General features: G+C 41.6%; 1 protein-coding gene across 1 annotated transcript in view; it reads left to right on the top strand.

Moving 5' to 3' along the window:
- Window positions 1–3: 3 nt before the first annotated feature.
- The window catches only part of svilb (supervillin b), a 42,930-nt gene continuing 23,818 nt past the window's right edge, over window positions 4–19,115 (top strand). Inside the window, exons 1-13 of the mRNA XM_062988048.1 lie at window positions 4–24; window positions 217–274; window positions 1,235–1,389; window positions 1,753–2,473; window positions 8,374–10,206; window positions 12,070–12,240; window positions 12,889–12,914; window positions 13,006–13,070; window positions 14,130–14,266; window positions 14,445–14,540; window positions 16,009–16,267; window positions 16,392–16,466; window positions 17,954–18,593. Coding sequence (XP_062844118.1) covers window positions 267–274; window positions 1,235–1,389; window positions 1,753–2,473; window positions 8,374–10,206; window positions 12,070–12,240; window positions 12,889–12,914; window positions 13,006–13,070; window positions 14,130–14,266; window positions 14,445–14,540; window positions 16,009–16,267; window positions 16,392–16,466; window positions 17,954–18,593 — 4,186 coding nt within the window. The 5' untranslated portion in view covers window positions 4–24; window positions 217–266. The remainder of the gene's footprint in view (window positions 25–216; window positions 275–1,234; window positions 1,390–1,752; window positions 2,474–8,373; window positions 10,207–12,069; window positions 12,241–12,888; window positions 12,915–13,005; window positions 13,071–14,129; window positions 14,267–14,444; window positions 14,541–16,008; window positions 16,268–16,391; window positions 16,467–17,953; window positions 18,594–19,115) is intronic.

Here is a 19,115-nt window from a genome sequence, read left to right as displayed (position 1 = left end):
GAATTCTTGCTTTGCTGCCCAACGGTGAGCCATACTTAGGCTTTATTCAATACACATTCAATAAAATTCAGTAATATAAAATAGTGTAAATAATAAATAAATGTATTATTATAATATTATGAATGTATTATTAGAATGTATTGTAATGTAATGTATTATTAAAATAATAAATACATGTGTTATGATTTTGTTGACTTCACTAACAAATTTCTATAGTTTCAGAGTTAAGGAAGCATTTTGAAACCTCAAACAACAGTAATCCAGAAATGAAGAGGTGAGTTGGGTCATTAACACTTGTAAATGGATTTTTTGAAGTTTGTATTAGGTCAAAATGAAAGCACTAAGATTAATTATTTATACATTTCTTGACTGACAACACATATGTAAGACACTGGAGAATAATCTTTGTACATGGGTATAAATCCCATCTCTTTGTAAGGCTGGTCAGTATGGTAGAAAATGTCCATAGAAAACATTAAAATGAATTCCCTGGAGCATTTAAAACAAGGCAGATCTAATGAGACACACCAGTTAGACAAAAGGGAACAGACCCTCTTAAAGGCAATTAATGTATCTAAATATACAGAGCATTATAAGGCTGGTGAAAATTCAAAAGTACATCAATGCTAGACAATCTAGAGGGGCAATGACACCATCTCTTTTTTGCCAACACTCTAGCAAAAGTCTTGTGGACTGATTATAAGTGGGAAGTGTCAGCCAGTTAATGCAATTATCACTGTAAAATATGCTAATGGTAACATGTTGATCTGGATGCTTTTCAGTAACAGGGTTATAAATCTGGTGGGATCTTAAGTAAGAAGTAAAGTTAATTGGACGCAGACCCAGAAACATGTTTTCAACTTCTGTTTTTAGTATGTGATTGTAATAGTCACCAAAACAAAACTGTGAAAATGTTCATTCATACAATGCTGTGAAAAAGTTAAATCCTCTGTGATTTAATATATTTTGCACTTAATGATTTTAGATCATTAAACATCTTATAAACAAGAAGTAAAGTTAATTGGACGCAGACCCAAAAACACAGATAAATCAACTCTGGGGTGGCTTAAATAAAGAACATTTATGGTTTTAGGTGGCTCAGTTCAGAAGGTGTTTTTCCTTCTGATACAATCCAAGCTTGTAATTCATTTGAACAGAAGATGGTTGGGTAATGACTTTTTAAGACACTATACATATGTGCTTGTTTGCAATAATAATACATTTATTAATCTAGGAAAGAGAGGATTGCGAGACGGCTAGAAGGTATAGACACCGATGTGCCAACCGCTCTGGCTACAAGCATGGAATACACACCTGGCTCAGTGACCAATCGACTGCTGGAGGAAGATATTCCACGATATACACGTGCTTCAGACTCTGTTGAACCAGGTGTGTAGTAATGTTTTTGTTTTACCTTGTAACTGGCACTCAGTCAAGGGTATATGGTCTAAATACTTGGCTGGGTAATGTTAGCTGACGCTGGACAATCCCTTGACCCGATTACTTGGGTACATTACACAATGTAATTGCGAACATTTGCTCAACTTTGGCCAAGCATTAGCAAAGTGGATTCAAATGTGGTTGGTGGACTGTTGGCCATGTCTTTAATTTGTGGTCCCAACAGTGACCCATTGCAAGTGCTGACATTGCCCAACATCTGTTATCATCATCTGTGTAATATCCTTTAATACTGTAATACTTGAACTGTGTCCCAAACCACATACTACTCTTTTTTTTTTCATTTTTCCACAGTAAGACACTACATTCAAGATGCGATGGAGGATTTAGAGAGACAAACAAGGCCGTCCAGTGCACAATTTACTATCCATACCGACTCAACTCCCAACCCTGGAGGGTCAGACGATGCCGGCCTCAGTTCCAAAGCCGAGCGCATCGCCCGCTACAAAGCCGAGCGTCGGCGACAGTTGTCGGAACGTTACGGAATCCTCCTCGACCAGGAATCGGACTTGGATTGCGCGCCGAGATACACGCGGGCACGCCGAGAGTCTGACCTTATGCCCAAACAAGCTAAAGATGGGCGTGGACAGAAACAGGAACCTCTTCGAGAGGAAGAGAGGAGGCGTGAACGAAGCACCCGGAGGCCGCAATACAGCAGCTCGGGCGTGGGCCGGGTTTCCATGTCCACAAATCCCGGACCTGATCCTGGTCCTCCTCCACCCAGGGAGCGAACAGGTTCTTTTACTTCATCTAGGAGCGTAGATGCAAGGCAAGAGAGTGAGAAGGCCATGAACTCGGAGAACTACCGGAGAACACCAGACAGGAGCCATAGGCCACGTACACAAGAAGCCCCACCCACTGAGGAGATGCCAGTTCAGCCAGTCAGAGGTGTAGCAGCGGTGTCCAGGTCACCACGCGTTGCCCGCCGGTCCTCTCTGCCGTCCACACGCCAGGGCATCTCTCCAGGAGATATGTTCTTTGAGCAACAGGCACAGAACATCCTCAGTCGACAAGGGTGAGTCCATAAGCTTCTGCTTTTTTTAAAGAGTAGTTATCACTGGGTGACCCTTAAAAACAATCATATAGACATATTAATGTATTTTATGTATGATTTTTAGGTGAAATATCCTGTTTTTGTCTTGTTGCCTCATACTAAGGCGATATTCTCACTACCACTCAGCTCATAAGGTTTATTAGTAACATCCCTATTCCAGCGACTCAAGTTTAGTCAAAGATGCCTAAAAAACTTTGACCATTGTTAACTAATCCTTTAGTCCAGTGGTTCTCAAACTGTGGTACGTGTACCACTGGTGGTACGTGAAGCAGCACGAGGTGGTACGCCAGATAATCTCGGAAAAGTAATTACATGCACCGAAAAAATAAATAATTTAATAATTATGAATTAAAAAAAATCATATGAAACAAATTGTGTAAATTACTAATAAAATCTGTTTCAAAGTTCTTATAATTCTGTTTTAATAAAATCAGTTTAATGAAAACAAATTGTATTAAAACTAATGTGTTTTTAAAAATATTCTGGGCTACGCAGCCACCGTACTTCATTACATCTATACTTCACGTTCGCGGTTTCCATCTCGGAATTTCCGAAACGTTATCAGTAAAGTTATCAGTAGGTCTCTCACTTTTATCAGAGACAGATCTGCATTTGAAGCTCACTGATCTCGTTCCTGACATCACAAGGCTACTCCGCTAAACAGGCGCACTCACTGAAATGGTCAGTGGTAACTGCATATATACTAGTGATGAGTCGTTCGCGAACGATCCGATTCTATTGAACAGATCTTTGAAATGAACGAAAGGAACCGAGTCTTTTATTTCTGAGCAGTTCTTATCGGCTGTAATCCACCCATTCAGCTTCGCATCAGTAGAGGGAATTAATCATAACTCGTAATAAGAGCTGTTTATTGTCGAAATTCAAATCCGAAATCACTTTCAGTATCGCGGAGAGCAAGCGAGACACACACACACACACACACACACACACACACACACACACAGAGAGCTAGTAGTATAATGACAAATAATTGAGAAATAAACTATAAACTTGTTTAATTGTGTTAAATACAAGAGAGGATTGTTCTGAAACTTAATGCAATGTAACCACAGTCTGTCTCTTCTCTGTAGTTTTATTCCTTTTAAAATAAATCTTTTTTTCTCATGTAAGTGTTGTTTGAATTAGGCCTACATTTAAGGCAAAGTAGCAAAATTTTATATTAATATCGGGGGTGTCTTATAGTTTACCCAGTAGCGCCTCCCGAAGAACGAAGAGCCATTTTTTTGAACGGCTCTTTAAAAGGAACCGAGCCAAAAGATCCGACTCCCTTCAAGAAGCCATAATTCCCATCACTAATATACAGGGGTTGGACAAAATAACTGAAACACCTGGTTTTAGACCACAATAATTTATTAGTATGGTGTAGGGCCTCCTTTTGCGGCCAATACAGCGTCAATTCGTCTTGGAAATGACATATACAAGTCCTGCACAGTGGTCAGAGGGATTTTAAGCCATTCTTCTTGCAGGATAGTGGCCAGGTCACTACGTGATGCTGGTGGAGGAAAACGTTTCCTGACTCGCTTCTCCAAAACACCCCAAAGTGGCTCAATAATATTTAGATCTGGTGACTGTGCAGGCCATGGGAGATGTTCAACTTCACTTTCATGTTCATCAAACCAATCTTTCACCAGTCTTGCTGTGTGTATTGGTGCATTGTCATCCTGATACACGGCACCGCCTTCAGGATACAATGTTTGAACCATTGGATGCACATGGTCCTCCAGAATGGTTCGGTAGTCCTTGGCAGTGACGCGCCCATCTAGCACAAGTATTGGGCCAAGGGAATGCCATGATATGGCAGCCCAAACCATCACTGATCCACCCCCATGCTTCACTCTGGGCATGCAACAGTCTGGGTGGTACGCTTCTTTGGGGCTTCTCCACACCGTAACTCTCACGGATGTGGGGAAAACAGTAAAGGTGGACTCATCAGAGAACAATACATGTTTCACATTGTCCACAGCCCAAGATTTGCACTCCTTGCACCATTGAAACCGACGTTTGGCATTGGCACGAGTGACCAAAGGTTTGGCTATAGCAGCCCGGCCGTGTATATTGACCCTGTGGAGCTCCCGACGGACAGTTCTGGTGGAAACAGGAGAGTTGAGGTGCACATTTAATTCTGCCGTGATTTGGGCAGCCGTGGTTTTATGTTTTTTGGATACAATCCGGGTTAGCACCCGAACATCCCTTTCAGACAGCTTCCTCTTGCGTCCACAGTTAATCCTGTTGGATGTGGTTTGTCCTTCTTGGTGGTATGCTGACATTACCCTGGATACCGTGGCTCTTGATACATCACAAAGACTTGCTGTCTTGGTCACAGATGCGCCAGCAAGACGTGCACCAACAATTTGTCCTCTTTTGAACTCTGGTATGTCACCCATAATGTTGTGTGCATTGCAATATTTTGAGCAAAACTGTGCTCTTACCCTGCTAATTGAACCTTCACACTCTGCTCTTACTGGTGCAATGTGCAATTAATGAAGATTGGCCACCAGACTGGTCCAATTTAGCCATGAAACCTCCCACACTAAAATGACAGGTGTTTCAGTTATTTTGTCCAACCCCTGTATATACACACACACCTAATTAATGTGTGCCATATGTGGTTCTGAGATGAGAAACATAGGTGGTACTTGGAAGTTTTGGTTTGATAATGGGTGGTACTTGGTCTAAAAAGTTTGAGAACCACTGCTTTAGTCAATTATTCCATGATATTGTTTTATAATGGTACACTTGTCCAAGCTAGATCATCTACATACATAAAAGAGCTAAATATCACACAAATTGTGCACAAGACCTGGACAGGTTGGAGTTTAATTGTTGATTTGGTTCATTGTGGTTCATTGTGGTCATCAAGTGGCAGCACCTACTGGTTCATGGCAGATCTGTTTTTGTGGTTCCTTCTTGTATATGATTAGTTTTCCTGACCTTTGCAGAAACCATTGCTTCATGTACATTAATGGGTGGTCAAACTGATCATTTTTAGATGGGTACAGAGTAGTGATCGACCGATTAATCGGGCCGATTTTTGGCATTTTTTAGATAATCGGCATCGGCCGATATATGTGCGCACAAGGCCGATATTTAAACATTGCCGCCGTCAGCTCAGTGACTGTATACAGTCATTGGTCTGGCTGTTGTTAGAGCGCCCCGTGTGTCCATTTTGCCACTCTCCAGGCAGACATCAGTGAATGCACAAGAACAAGGATTGTAATCCTCCAGCCTGGAGGTTTAAGCATGTTTGTTCATTCTTAAAAACAAAAAGATACTGCTATCTGCTTGTGTATGTTAAGTGCACTGAAACCTTTGAAAGAATTTTTATTTTATTTAAAGTTTTTATTTTTTTTATTTAATTTTTTGAACGGCCAAAAGAGCAAACAAGAATTTACAGTGATAAATAAATGTTTATTTAAGATCATTAATTCTGTTTTGTTGTATTATTATTATTATTATTATTATTGTATTTTTTAGTTGTAAAAAAATGGTATTATCGGCTTTATATATCGGCCATCGGCCACTTCTTTCGTCTAAATATCGGTATCGGCATCGGCCATTAAAAAACCCATATCGGTCGATCACTAGTACAGAGCTGTATCTCTTCTATATGACTACACAGCTGTAGTTCATCATGATCCATAGTGAGAAATCGGGTGTCGTTTACTCAGTGAAATTGAAGCCGCTATATGTGTGGTTTAAACTCAGGCATTTTTTTTTTTAGAAAAGCAGCAATAAACTTAAAATGTGACCGTATATAAGGGCCACTAATGAAACCATTTGCCCCTGGTGAATTGGTAACATAATTGTGTATAAAAGGTGAATCCACCTGAAGTTGTGTTAAGCACTCAGAAGGCATTGCACTAGAAGCCCTCATGCTACTGAGATATAGTTACGTGGGTGCTGGAGTTCTTCGGAAAACCATTGTCACTGTTGTCCTCTGCTGGATCAAGAAATCTTGAAACTTTGTATGCAAACCAAAAGCCATACATCAATTCCATGCAAAAATAGGCCTAAAGTTTAAAGAAAGAGGCCCAGTCCTATTCATTCGGACTGACAGCCTGCAGTCCAGATCTATTTTGTATTAAAAATATGGCACATCGATTGGCCTGTTGTTCAGATGGCCGGGAATAAGCCGGAAGGGGTCTCTCTCTCATGACTGGTGCAATTACGACCTCTGCTGGCTGATTGATGGCGCCTGCACAGAGATGAGAAGAGAGTGCTTTCAGGGTGTGTCTCTCCGTACGCAACGCTGAGCTGCACTGCACTCATCACAGTGTAGGTGATGAGATGCATACGGCATGCTGCCCATGTGTCAGAGGGGGCGTGGGTTAGCTTCGTTCTCCTCAATCGGAGCGGGGATCGGCATTGGTGGAGAGGAAGCGTGATGCAATAGGGCAATTGGACGCGCTAAAAAGGGGAGAAAAAGGGGAGAAAATGCATAAAGTAAAAATATATATATATTTTTTAAATATGGCACATGTTGAGAACAGTGACAATAGAATGTTGAGCAGCTGAACTCTCATATCAAGCAAAAATTCAACATTTAGTATCCTGTGTTTTGGGATTAAAACGTGTAATTAAAAGGAAAGGTGATGTAACAGTCGAGAGGGTGCTGCGGGCATTCTGATTCTTAAAGAAAACGTTGGAAATCTTGGCACTGTAAAAGGTTTTTAATAGGCCACTTTTAACTCTGTTACAATAAAAAAACGACATGGCCAAAGTAAAGAACAAAACAGCACTAACTAGACATATAATCCTGACAGTTAATGGTACATAAGTAGCATTACTCTTGATTTTGAATGCTTTAAAATTATGCCTTACACAGTTACCAGCTATTTTCATTTCATATCATTCTAAGATGCCCCCCTTTTGGCTGGTGTTCTTTAGTTTGGCAACTTTTTCTGAAAGCGAGTGGTCTCTGCAGAAAGACTGGGACGGTGAAACAAACTCGTATATCAACTGGCCCTCCAGGTACACGAGTGTTAGTGCCCCTGTAAACAGTACCCATGCTAACTACTACTACTGTATACAGTGCTGTGAAAGATTTCAGATAACTAAACACAAATTACACAACACATTTTGTAGAAGATCATTTCATTTACATGATGAATAAAGCTAATACCCATTTTAGCTCTTACCACCTAATAAATCATTGCATCTTGTTTCAGGAGCAGTGACTGTAAAGAAGTGTTTTTTTTCAGTAATTTAATAGCACCGTTTAATTCACTTCTGTACAATATTCCATTTGCTTTATGTAGTGAGGAATTTCTGTTGATGATATTTTTGTTCTGATTATAATTATTATTAATAATATATTTTAAATTCATTCTTTCTTTAGAATCACCACTGGTTGTATAACCCCAGAGGTTTAACTATTAAAATGATAGTTTTAAATCGGAACAAAACTCATCTTTTTGTTTTGTTCCTGCTTAAAGAATACGTGGAAGAGAGAGACGGAGAGAGAGGGAGGACAGCATAGGACGGGCATCTGATTCAGGATCAGACACATCCTCAATCAGGCATCACCCTGTAGACACGCCACCACCATATTCGGCCCCTCATTTCGATCACCCGAACCGGCCATTTGCGTGGACTGTCGAACCCCCAGTCCAGCACCTGCGTTCGAATACGCAGCCGTTACATTGCTACCAAGCACACACCGGTGAACACCAAAGATACAGACGCAGTACGAGCACAGAACCAACAGACCTTCATCACTTAGTCTCAGACGAACATCAGAATTACCAGCACATACCAAATACGAATTATTTAAACTATGATCGGGGACACCAGGGGATGCATCCTGTCACAGATAGTTTACAACCTTCACTCTGTTACAGGGGTATCCAACAACTCTCTCAAATGTATAGAATACCTCAACAGTCGCAAGTTGGAGAAAAGAGCTTTCAACAATCAATGCCTATGACTATGGATGCTTCACAACCTGAACTAAGATATATACACGCCCACCAACCTGCAGATATGGGCAGCGCCTATCACCAACCTGTTCAGCAACATCCACTTAAATATGAGCAGATCTTACATGCATCTCCATCATTTGCACAGCCTCAACAGTTTGTCACTGGGTATACTCCCAGTCAGCCTCCACCTTATGGTCGTATTGAAGAACTCCATCCTGCTTATGGCCAAGCTCCCCACCATGGCCTTTCCTCCCGACCTAGCCAGCCACCTCCTCCTTTGAAAGACAATATTGCCTGTTCTTCACCCGGACCTCCAAAATCGCATGAATCTTCAGACCGGGGCCATGCAGACATACCTAGATTGACACCCATCGGTAGGGAAGGCGTAGAGACCAGGCGAAGAGCCAGTAGCGATCAAATTCAGCTCGTCCAAAGGGAGGGCCGAACGGTATCCAGAACAGACCAGGCCTCGAGCCTTCTGCGAAGCAAAAAGGCTGTCCTGCCTTCTGAAATCCGACGCCGGGAGAGGAGTGTGGATGACACCATGCAAAGAGGCACTGAGGAATCTTCGGAGGGCAGAAGAAGCAGGAGGATCAGTGCATCAGACGAGGGTTCGGGAAGAGGAAAAGTCTGGGCAGGACAGTTGGATGAAGGGCATGGTAGAGGTAGAAGCAGGGTTAGAAATGTTGAACCAAGTGAAGGTCATGATGAAAGAAGGGTCAGTCCACTGGGTGAGGAAGGAGGTAAAGGAGAAAACAGAATGCAGAAAAAGGCAAGCCAAGAGAGTGAAAGAAATGACAAGAGGCATGATGGGAAGACAGGCATGATTAGTATAAGTGACCAGAGAAGGGTAGATTCGTTAAACGAGAGAGAGGGGTGGGATGGAAGTAAAACAGACATGTTAAAGGAAGTTCAGCAGCATAGTGTAAGGCAAGTTGATGTGAACATGGGTCAGTTTGAAAAACAATTACAAACAGATAGTAAGCAAATTAGACAAATTGATGACCAAGACAAGCAGGTTGAACGCTGGACAAGCAGATCAGATCTGCCAGTAAGCCGGACTGAAAAAAGGTCTAGTCAACTTGGACAGAGGATTGCACAGCCTGATAGGATGACCCCAAAAGAAGGCAGGATCATAAAACAGCTGGATGAGTTAGAAAGTGAAGAAGGTCAAAAATGTGTCCAAAAAGAGATGTCAGAATCACAAGGCAGGCGAAGGAGGTCCAGCCAGCCGGAGAATGACGAGGCGCATGTCAGGCGTAGAAGGCTGAGCCAGTCCGAAGATGAACCCAAAGGACGTCGGGTACGTAGAATCAGTCAGTCAGGTGGACAGGCAGAAGTAGAAGGAGACGATGGATTGGATCCAAACCTCTCAGAAGCCATGGACACCACACCCCCACAGCAGCAAAAGCCAGATGACCCATCTCCACATCACAGACTGGATGAAATCGGTGGCTACCTACAAAGAGGATCCTCCCTCCCTCAAGCGTGTCACAAAGGAAGCAGAGATGGGAATGATCTCAAGCCAAAATCTAGGAATCGCTCTATGTCCGATATCGGACTAGCTCAGCGCTCAGCCGCAATCCGGCGTCTCGATCGCGCCGTAAGTCGTGAATCTCTGACAGAACTGGGGTACAACACCAGGGAGACGGGTGCTGCCAGTGGCGAAGGTGGTGCCTTGGATACAAGAGTTTCTGTGGCAAAGCTCAGACATTCTTACCTGGAGAATGCCTCGGGACGCCAGCCTGAACTGTATGTTGATGGTTCTGGAATTGGGAAATGCTGATACTAATTTGTTTTTAAAGGCGATGTCTAATGATCATGCCCTTTGTAACTTTTAACACTGCCTGTGAAAACTCTAACTCTAACACACGCTGAGGTAGCCTTACAACGTAAACCAAAATAACACCTCCATATATACCCTCAGGTTCTGTTATTGTAGTGTGTTGTCTGAGTGTTGTTGTAATTATACAGATACTTGTTTGTATATTGTGAATCTATGTAGTGTGTACTTTTACTTTTGACTTTTTGATTAATGTAACTTGCTACTGAGGCCCTAATTTCCTTTAGGATTAATAAAGTATCTATCTATCTATCTATCTATCTATCTATCTATCTATCTATCTATCTATCTATCTATCTATCTATCTATCTATCTATCTATCTATCTTTCTATCTATCTATCTTATCTATCTTATCTATCTTATCTATCTTATCTTATCTTATCTTATCTTATCTATCTATCTATCTATCTATCTATCTATCTATCTATCTATCTATCTATCTATCTATCTATCTTTCTATCTATCTTATCTATCTTATCTATCTTATCTTATCTTATCTATCTATCTATCTATCTATCTATCTATCTATCTATCTATCTATCTATCTATCTATCTATCTATCTATCTATCTATCTTATCTATCTTATCTATCTTATCTATCTTATCTTATCTTATCTTATCTATCTATCTATCTATCTATCTATCTATCTATCTTATCTATCTTATCTATCTTATCTATCTTATCTTATCTTATCTTATCTATCTATCTATCTATCTATCTATCTATCTATCTATCTATCTATCTATCTATCTATCTTATCTATCTTATCTATTTTATCTTATCTTATCTTATCTTATCTTATCTTATCTTATCTATCTATCTATCTATCTATCTATCTATCTATCTATCTATCTATCTATCTATCTATCTATCTATCTATCTATCTATCTAACACTATGTTAAGAACACTAATAGTCTAATCTGGAAAGAGTTCTGATTTGTTTTTGGTTGTTTTAGCATCGTCACTGCCACACCAGAATCTTTCTGTATCCGTTGGTGTGCTAAATATGTGTTGTTAAGGAATAGCTTTCCTGCATATGCAGTTTGCTGTGAAATTCAAAATTTAAGCTGTGTTAATCTGCACTACAAGCTGGTCCTTGCAATCCTACAGCAATTCAGTTAGCAATTGCTTAGTCAAAACACGACTCTGGTAATTGAGTTTGGAAAACACATCCTTTTTTGGATGTTCTAATTAGGCTATGCTATGTACTGTAGTTACTATTCTTAATGATTCTATAATTCAATTTATGAGTGTTATTTAATGGTTATTTAAAATAAATTTGTGAAATCAAGCACATTTTCCCATAAATTTTGTAGGGCCCTAGCTATAGATATTGCCTAACAATGACAAACAAAGAAAAAATAGACATTTATTTTAGCATGCCATTGTACTTAAACCTGAAATTATATTAATGATCTATGTGAGCCCAAACAAAAAACCATGGCCTGCTAATGGAAGGTACATTTTCCTCCCCTATTTATTCAGATTGGGCCAGTTGATTCCCCCTCTTTTTTGCATGGTCTGTTTTATATATGTTTGATGCATGTATATGAATTAAATAGAAGAACTTGGTTCTTCTTTTGGTTGGTTCTTATTACTGCACGAACTTCGGCTTGTCTTTGTTTAACTAAAGGTTGTATAGACTTTACTAAAGTATACCTGTTTCTTTTGGTAATTTTTAAAGACATTTCAAATGCAGTGCTATTTTAATTATGCATGTCCCATGTTCTATATTATAATTTTGTTTGTTTAACCTTTTTAACACCCAGTGAGTCTAAGATAGACCAAACTTCTATGGAGACTGATCCAGAGGCGGTTGTCGACAATGAAAGAAGACAACGTCGACCTAAGAGGTATATCCAGCCTGGTGATGATCGGAAGTCATCTGAAAGGTTTAGAACACAGCCGGTGACATCGGCTGAAAGACTGCAATCTGATAGGTAAAGTATGAATAATGTCAGTGAAGGTTACAGCTTCAGGTCACAGCTTCCATGCCTCTTGGTATGCACTCCACCAGTTTTTCACAGTGTTGTTGGGTGACTTTATTCCACTCTTGGTAAAATAATGGCTTGTGATCATTCAACCTCACCTTGATCACATTCCAGATGTTCTTATGGGTTCTTGTCTGTAATTAGACTAGCTAAGTCCAGGCTCTGATGATCCTCCAGCCACACCTTGACTAACGTGGCTGTGTGGCACGAGGCATTGCCCTGTTGGAAAAACCAACCCTCAGTGTTGAGAAACATTAGGATCATAGTAAAAGAAAGGAACTTTTGTTCTAAGATAACCTTAAAAGTAACTTGAATAATGTGTCCTTCACAGACAAATCTGCCTGATTTTAGCCTTGACCACTGACCACAGTAGTGGTTTATATGCTTTTCCTCATTACATAAGATTTGGTTCATGTGATTTTATATCTTGTGTGTTAATCAGAATCTCATCAAGTAGAATATGATGTGCCAGTGTTGGAATTCAACAGAATGAAACGGCTATCACAATCACATACTTATTCTGTATTCACCACTGAACTTATGGTTGTATTTTATTACTTACTCTGTAACCACTTTTTTTAAATATTCTTTGTTTAGGTTGATTGAGCTACAGAGGGAAGATGGTAATTGTGTTTTAATACTTGCACTATATCAACTTAAGATAAACTTAAATCCAAGTACTAAATACAATCACCCACCTTTGTTTCTCAATAGTGGATGAAGAAAAGTTGGATGAGCGAGCAAAGATGAGTGTTGCAGCCAAGAGGTCCCTCTTCAGGGTATTTTGCATTCCAAGGACAAATACTTACATACTTATACAGTCTCTGGACAAAAAAAAGAATGACACCTCCCCCCCATGTTAACACTCATTTATCTTAATGCTGAAAACAGTTACACTTGTTTCTATTTACATTTAGGTCCAATAATTTTTAATGTTTTATTGTTTTGTCATGCTTTTTAAACCAATCAGACTCAATGCCCCAATCAATGTATTCATGACTGGGGAAAAAAACACCTTATTTTTTTTACCATACTTTTGTTTTCCAGCTATCCAGAGTCCAGTTTCTAAACCCCTATGCCTACAATTTTGTCTGCAGATGTTAACAAAGACCAGTTCTGAGCTGCATCGCACTGAATTTTTAGAGCCTGCAGTTTCCTTCACAAACTAAAACTAATTTTACATGACCTTATATATATATATATAATACATATACTATATAAGGCCATGTAAAATTAGTTTTATTGCCCGATTGCGTCATGCTTCCTCTCCACCGATGCCGACCCCGGCTCTGATTGAGGAGAACGAAGCTAACCCACGCACCCTCCGACACGAGGGCAGCAGCCGTATGCATTTTATCACCTACACTTTGACGAGTGCAATGCAGATCAGCACTGTGTACGGAGAGACGCACCTTGAGCAGATCACTCTTTTCCCGTCTCTGTGCAGGCGCCATCAATCAGCCAGCAGAGGTCGTAGCTGCATTAGTTATGAGAGAGTCCCTATCCTGCTTAATATCCCACCCCTATATGAGCAAAAGGCCAATCATTGTTCATGTGGCTGGTCAGCCCAGACTCGATACAATGTATTCGAGATCCCAGCTCTGGTTCTAGCGTGTGTTTTTACCACTGCGCCACCGGAGCGGCCTCTCTGCTATCCAATTTTGAACCCTTTTGCCCACAGTGCCTTGTTAATACTAATACGTACATGTTTAGCACACATTTCAGGCATTTGTTCAGTTGCTAAACCTAATAATTTAATTTTGTCCAGAGCTGCACTCATTTTTACATTCTTTGTCTGTGGATTTATATCGTTTCATTTCATTGCCATTGTGTTTTAGGATCTTGAGAAGGCTGGAGAAGGCGGCGTTCCCAAACCTCGCTCTCGTAATGCCGCCGTTGAGCGAAGACTTAGGCGTGCACAGGACCGCTCGAGAACTCAGCCCGTCACCCCAGAGGAGGTGGTCACTGCTGCAACGTAGGTCACTGTTATTACTACTAGTGGACAGCGTTGTATTAGGAAGAGGGCAATTACTGTTTCCACAGCAATGTATGTGCATGGTGAACAGTTGTGATTGTGATTTTTAATTCATGAGCAACATAAATGCTAATGATTGAGTTTCTTTCTTCATAATGTGTCCTTTTTTGTCCTAAAGTTCTACTGCTCCCTCCTCCCAAATGATTACTGTCCAAACTACAACCCCCAGATTCCCCAGCCCTACTGTAGTCAGCACCACAACAACTAACTTCAGGTATCTGTATATGTGTGCTATTAATGAGCCTAGTGCTTCGTAATCAGCATGTTCATTAGGTGTCAGTTATGTCTTCGTGTAGGGTTTGATTTCTCTTAAGCATGACTCTTCTGAGCTGATGTTTACCTCAGAAAAGACCTGTTAATGGGATGTCCTGACACAGCTAGTTTTTACTCAATGGTTTCTGAGAATCTGTGGACAGAAATAATATTTCCTTGAATGCTGTTTCAGTAGTATAGTGTGTATACAGTGCCCTCTGCTTGTGTGATCAGGCATTGCCACAGACTACATGCCATTTTAACTAGCCAATGATATTATTGTTCGCCTGGTCTTTTATAACAACCACATTTGATAGCCTCATGTTCAACAACCATTAGAGCTGATGATTTACATCAGATGGCTACCCATAGTATTATTGATGCCTCCTGGCAGCAGGCACTGAATTGAAGGCATCTGCCCAGATGTAAAATTCGTCCAGTCACTGTCCCCTCACCTACTTCATGAATCTTTGTGCATTTATTTACTTTTGATATGAAAAGGTTCTGAACTGCCACCCTGTCTCAAATTCCAGCATTGTAAAGTCTGCAATGTATGGTATATTTATTATTTATTTTAACTGGCTTTTAAAGCTGCCTTTTCAATGTCCTTTGTCCAATATCCTGACTTAAAACTGCAAAAAAGTGCATAATTGAATACAGTCAGGTTAGATTTAATCATATAGGACCTTACTACCAAAGCTAAGCCATCCACGCTAGAGAAATTCTGTCATGATTAAAGAGAACTCCAGAAGGGGAGGGCAAAAATGCTAAGATTTGCATCTGGAAAGCACTACAAGGTCACTATTTTAGGGCTCTCGGGCTCCACTGACCAAGAGCATGTGCCTGTTTATGACCAGATTATTAAAATACTTCTGGCAAATACATGCAGCTTTTAATAGAAGGGATCATAATAAACAGTCAAACATGGGGGTGGTTTGATGGGGAATGTTGCTGCAGCAAGACCTTGATGCTGAAAGTGGTGCAATCAACTATAAAGTTATGATTTTAAAATATATAAAATGTAAACCATATATAGACAGAAGGCCTTCTGGAAGAGTCTGGTTTGCACTTGACAATCCAAATTATCTCCAAAGGTGTTCAATGTGGTTGAGGTCAGGGGTCTGGATGTCCTTCAGAACGACCTCCTCAAAGCATGTCTTTATGGACCTCACTTTATAGATCACACAGGAGCACAGTCATTCTAAAATAGAAGAGGGTTTTCTCCCAAACTGTTGACACAGTATATATATCGGAAGGTTATTTTATTGAATAGACTTCATTTTTATACACTTGATAACAATAAATGATGATTTAACCCCTAAACTCATTAATTAGGAGGGTTGTCTGCATACTTTTGACTGCCATAGTTGCTGTGAGCCCCCCTTCCCCGAACTCTTGCATCTATTCAATTGTTCATTTTTCTTCCTTAGCGTGCAGCCGTCCTCGGCCCCTGACTCATCACGGGAGCAGGAGAAGGAGGTGCCACCCAGAGGAGTGCATTCAGAAGAAGGGGCTGAAAAAGAGGAGCAGGACCTATCGACTCTGAGCCTGTCTGAGAAAATGGCTCTGTTTAACCGCCTCTCCAAACCTCCTGCACAAAAAGAAGAGTCTACATGTACCGAACCACGCACGCGCAGGAGCAACGCCCGCTTCCAAACACAGCCCATCACTGTAGGAGAGGTGGCACAGGTGAATTTGTACCGTTTTGGCTAGTTGAATGAATACATTTTGACTTCTGTCGAAATGAACAGATAATTTAAATCATTACGACTAATGAGACAACTAAAGTGTCAGAACGTTGTCCCTTTTACAGGACCTAATGCAGGATATAGATTCATCAGGTCATACAGTCTCTGTACCAATACCTAATGGTTCCCACAGTGACCAAGTAAGAGGATATTTGTTTAGTGCTTGCTCAAATACCGGCTTCTGATTGGTCAGTTGCTAGATGCAGTTCTGCATCCCAGATGTGCGCAGTTCATAATTCTGCATTACGCTGCCTCTCTCATTCCCAAACACGCACACATACAAACTCACATAAATAAATTTGGCAGGAAAATTCCGAACCTGGCAACCCTGCAGTGACGTCAACCAGTGCCCTCTGCTGTTTAAAGTTAATATTGATTCATTATACATGTAAACCGATTTGAATGGTTACGCATGTGAATAGATTTTTTTTTTCTTTTAAATTTTTCCCCTTTTTCTCCCCCTTTAGCACATCCAATTGTTCAATTTGCATCGTGCTTTCTCTCTGTCTATGCCGAACCCTGCCCTGACCGAGGAGATCGAAGCTAACCCATATCCCCTCCGAAACATGCATGGGCAGCAGCCGGATGCATTTTTGCGACCTAGCGTTGCATGTGGAGAGACACACCCTAAGGGCACTCTACCTCATCTCTGTGCAGGCGCCTCTAATCAGCCGGCAGAGGTCGTAATCGCATTCTGACAGAGAACCCCCTCCAACTGAGCAACCGGCCAATCGTTGCTCATACAGCCGCCCAGCCTCGAACCGGGGAGGCAGAGCTGGATTCGATACGAGGTACTCAGAATCCAGCTCTGGTTGCAGCGTGTCTTTGTACCGCTGCGCCACCTGAGCGGCATGCGGATCGATTTTTAACTGTCTTGCGGTGCATCGTTACATCCCTACAACTGACAATACAATGTATTGCGATACGTTCGATAGAGTGGGGGTCAAGGCTCTGATCAGGCCAATGAAGTTCCTCCTCATGTATCTTTATGCACCTGTTATTTATCCTGTTGAAACCCCTGAACTTAATAATTAGGAGGGAGGTCCGTGTACAGTAGATTTGGCCTCGTGTGTGCCCTCTAAAGTGCTGGCAGCTACTGTAATCAAAATATATATGCATTTTTGCCCTAATTTTCCTCCCAATGTAGTCGAATCCAAATACCGGATGGCATTGTGTGCCTCCTTTGCTAATGACCTCCTTCTGGAGGTCATGAACAGCTTAGGTGTGCTAGTAGCATGTTTTACCGTTGTGCCCACCAAGCGCCCTTATAATATGCATTTTTGTAGCTAGGACTACAGACCAGTAGCTGAATCAGCAGTGTCTGCAGAGCATGTTGCAGGATTTTGTATGTGTTGAGAAAAAGGGACTGAAGACTTGCAGTTGCTGAAGAAGCTATTTTGTATGCTGTGCTTGTAGGCTAGGCTCTGTGCATCATGCTTCTTCCACTGAATGAATGTGTGTAAATTCTACAGGGTTAGGAATAAAAATGATGACTAATTGTGATTATATTCATGAGCTTTTGTGCATGTATGATATCCAAATTATTAAAGTAAATTTATTAATAGGGGTTTCAGCCCTATTAGTTTAAATCAATCAATATTCAATATCTTCTCTCCTCCCTCTTTAGCTGCAGGATAGAAGTCAGAAGTTGGAGCCCCTATCAGCAGCGTTGGTCCATTCCGTCGCCGCGGTCACCGCCCAGGCTTCTGTTGCCACGGTGACTAGCCCATCTCTGGCAAAGTCTGCAGACGTCCACTCACAGCCATACCCAGCCCAGTCTTTCCCCCCTCCTTCGGCCGTCCTGCCCGCTCGGGCCTCGCCCAACCAGCCGGCACAGGATAAGCTCCCAGCCTATGAGAGAGGAGTTCGTTATTTCAGCCTGACCGACAGCCAAGAGAACAACCCACCCATCACGGACTACCCACCCTCACCGGAGGTCCTGAGCCAACAAGCTCACGGCAAGGGCGTGGCCGCCGCACCGCCAGCCAACGAGCAGAGACGCGGGGAGGACGGTGGGCGGAGAATCGGGTTGCCGGAGAGAGGGGAACACGAGCCCCCTCATGCCGTCAATCAGCGCCAACATACACACGCAGCTACACACAGTCACTCTCTCAATGGTGGCAAGGGGGAGGTAGAGCTGAGCCACCGGCTAGAGAGGGAGCGTGATGAATCGAGGGAGCGAGACTGGGAGAGCAGCAAGGAGAAAGCACTCGTCTCGCAAGGTTACCTCACGCCCGATGCTTCACGGATCAGAGCCGGTATTTCAGGTAAGAAATTAGAAAAAAAAAACGTGTTAACGAATCAGAATCAGCATGACTGGGAATGAAATTCACTCAGTGTTGTTTTTTTTTTTTGTAAAACAGAATGCACACTGTCTCACTTGGCTGCCTGTCCATGTGCCGAACCTTTCCCTGATTGGGTTAAGTGGGCTGAATGGGATTAGCATAATTTCCCCATCCATGCGGCTCACAGCTTTCTTTGTCTGCGCCGGAGAATCACAAACTAACGATGCCGGCGTGAAGAAAGTGGGAGGCATTTTAATCAAGTGTTACTATCGTGATTTTTGTCATTTAGTGACAGCGCCAACCAGCTGCTTTCGAGATGGGAAATGAATGGCAAATTACAGCAGTTATAATAAGCACATGCACACATTAGGGCTTAATGAAAGCCTCGTCGGGTGGGTTACGCCTCTTTTCCTGGGTTGTTATGCAGTGCATTTGGGGGTCCGTTCAGGAGAGACTAAATGTGTCGTCCTACATCTTGAGTGTTTTCTCCAATATGTATGCTGT

The sequence above is a fragment of the Trichomycterus rosablanca genome, chromosome 25 (genome assembly GCF_030014385.1).
Source record: "Trichomycterus rosablanca isolate fTriRos1 chromosome 25, fTriRos1.hap1, whole genome shotgun sequence".
Lineage (NCBI taxonomy): Eukaryota > Metazoa > Chordata > Actinopteri > Siluriformes > Trichomycteridae > Trichomycterus > Trichomycterus rosablanca.
This window is presented reverse-complemented; position numbering and strand designations above follow the sequence as displayed.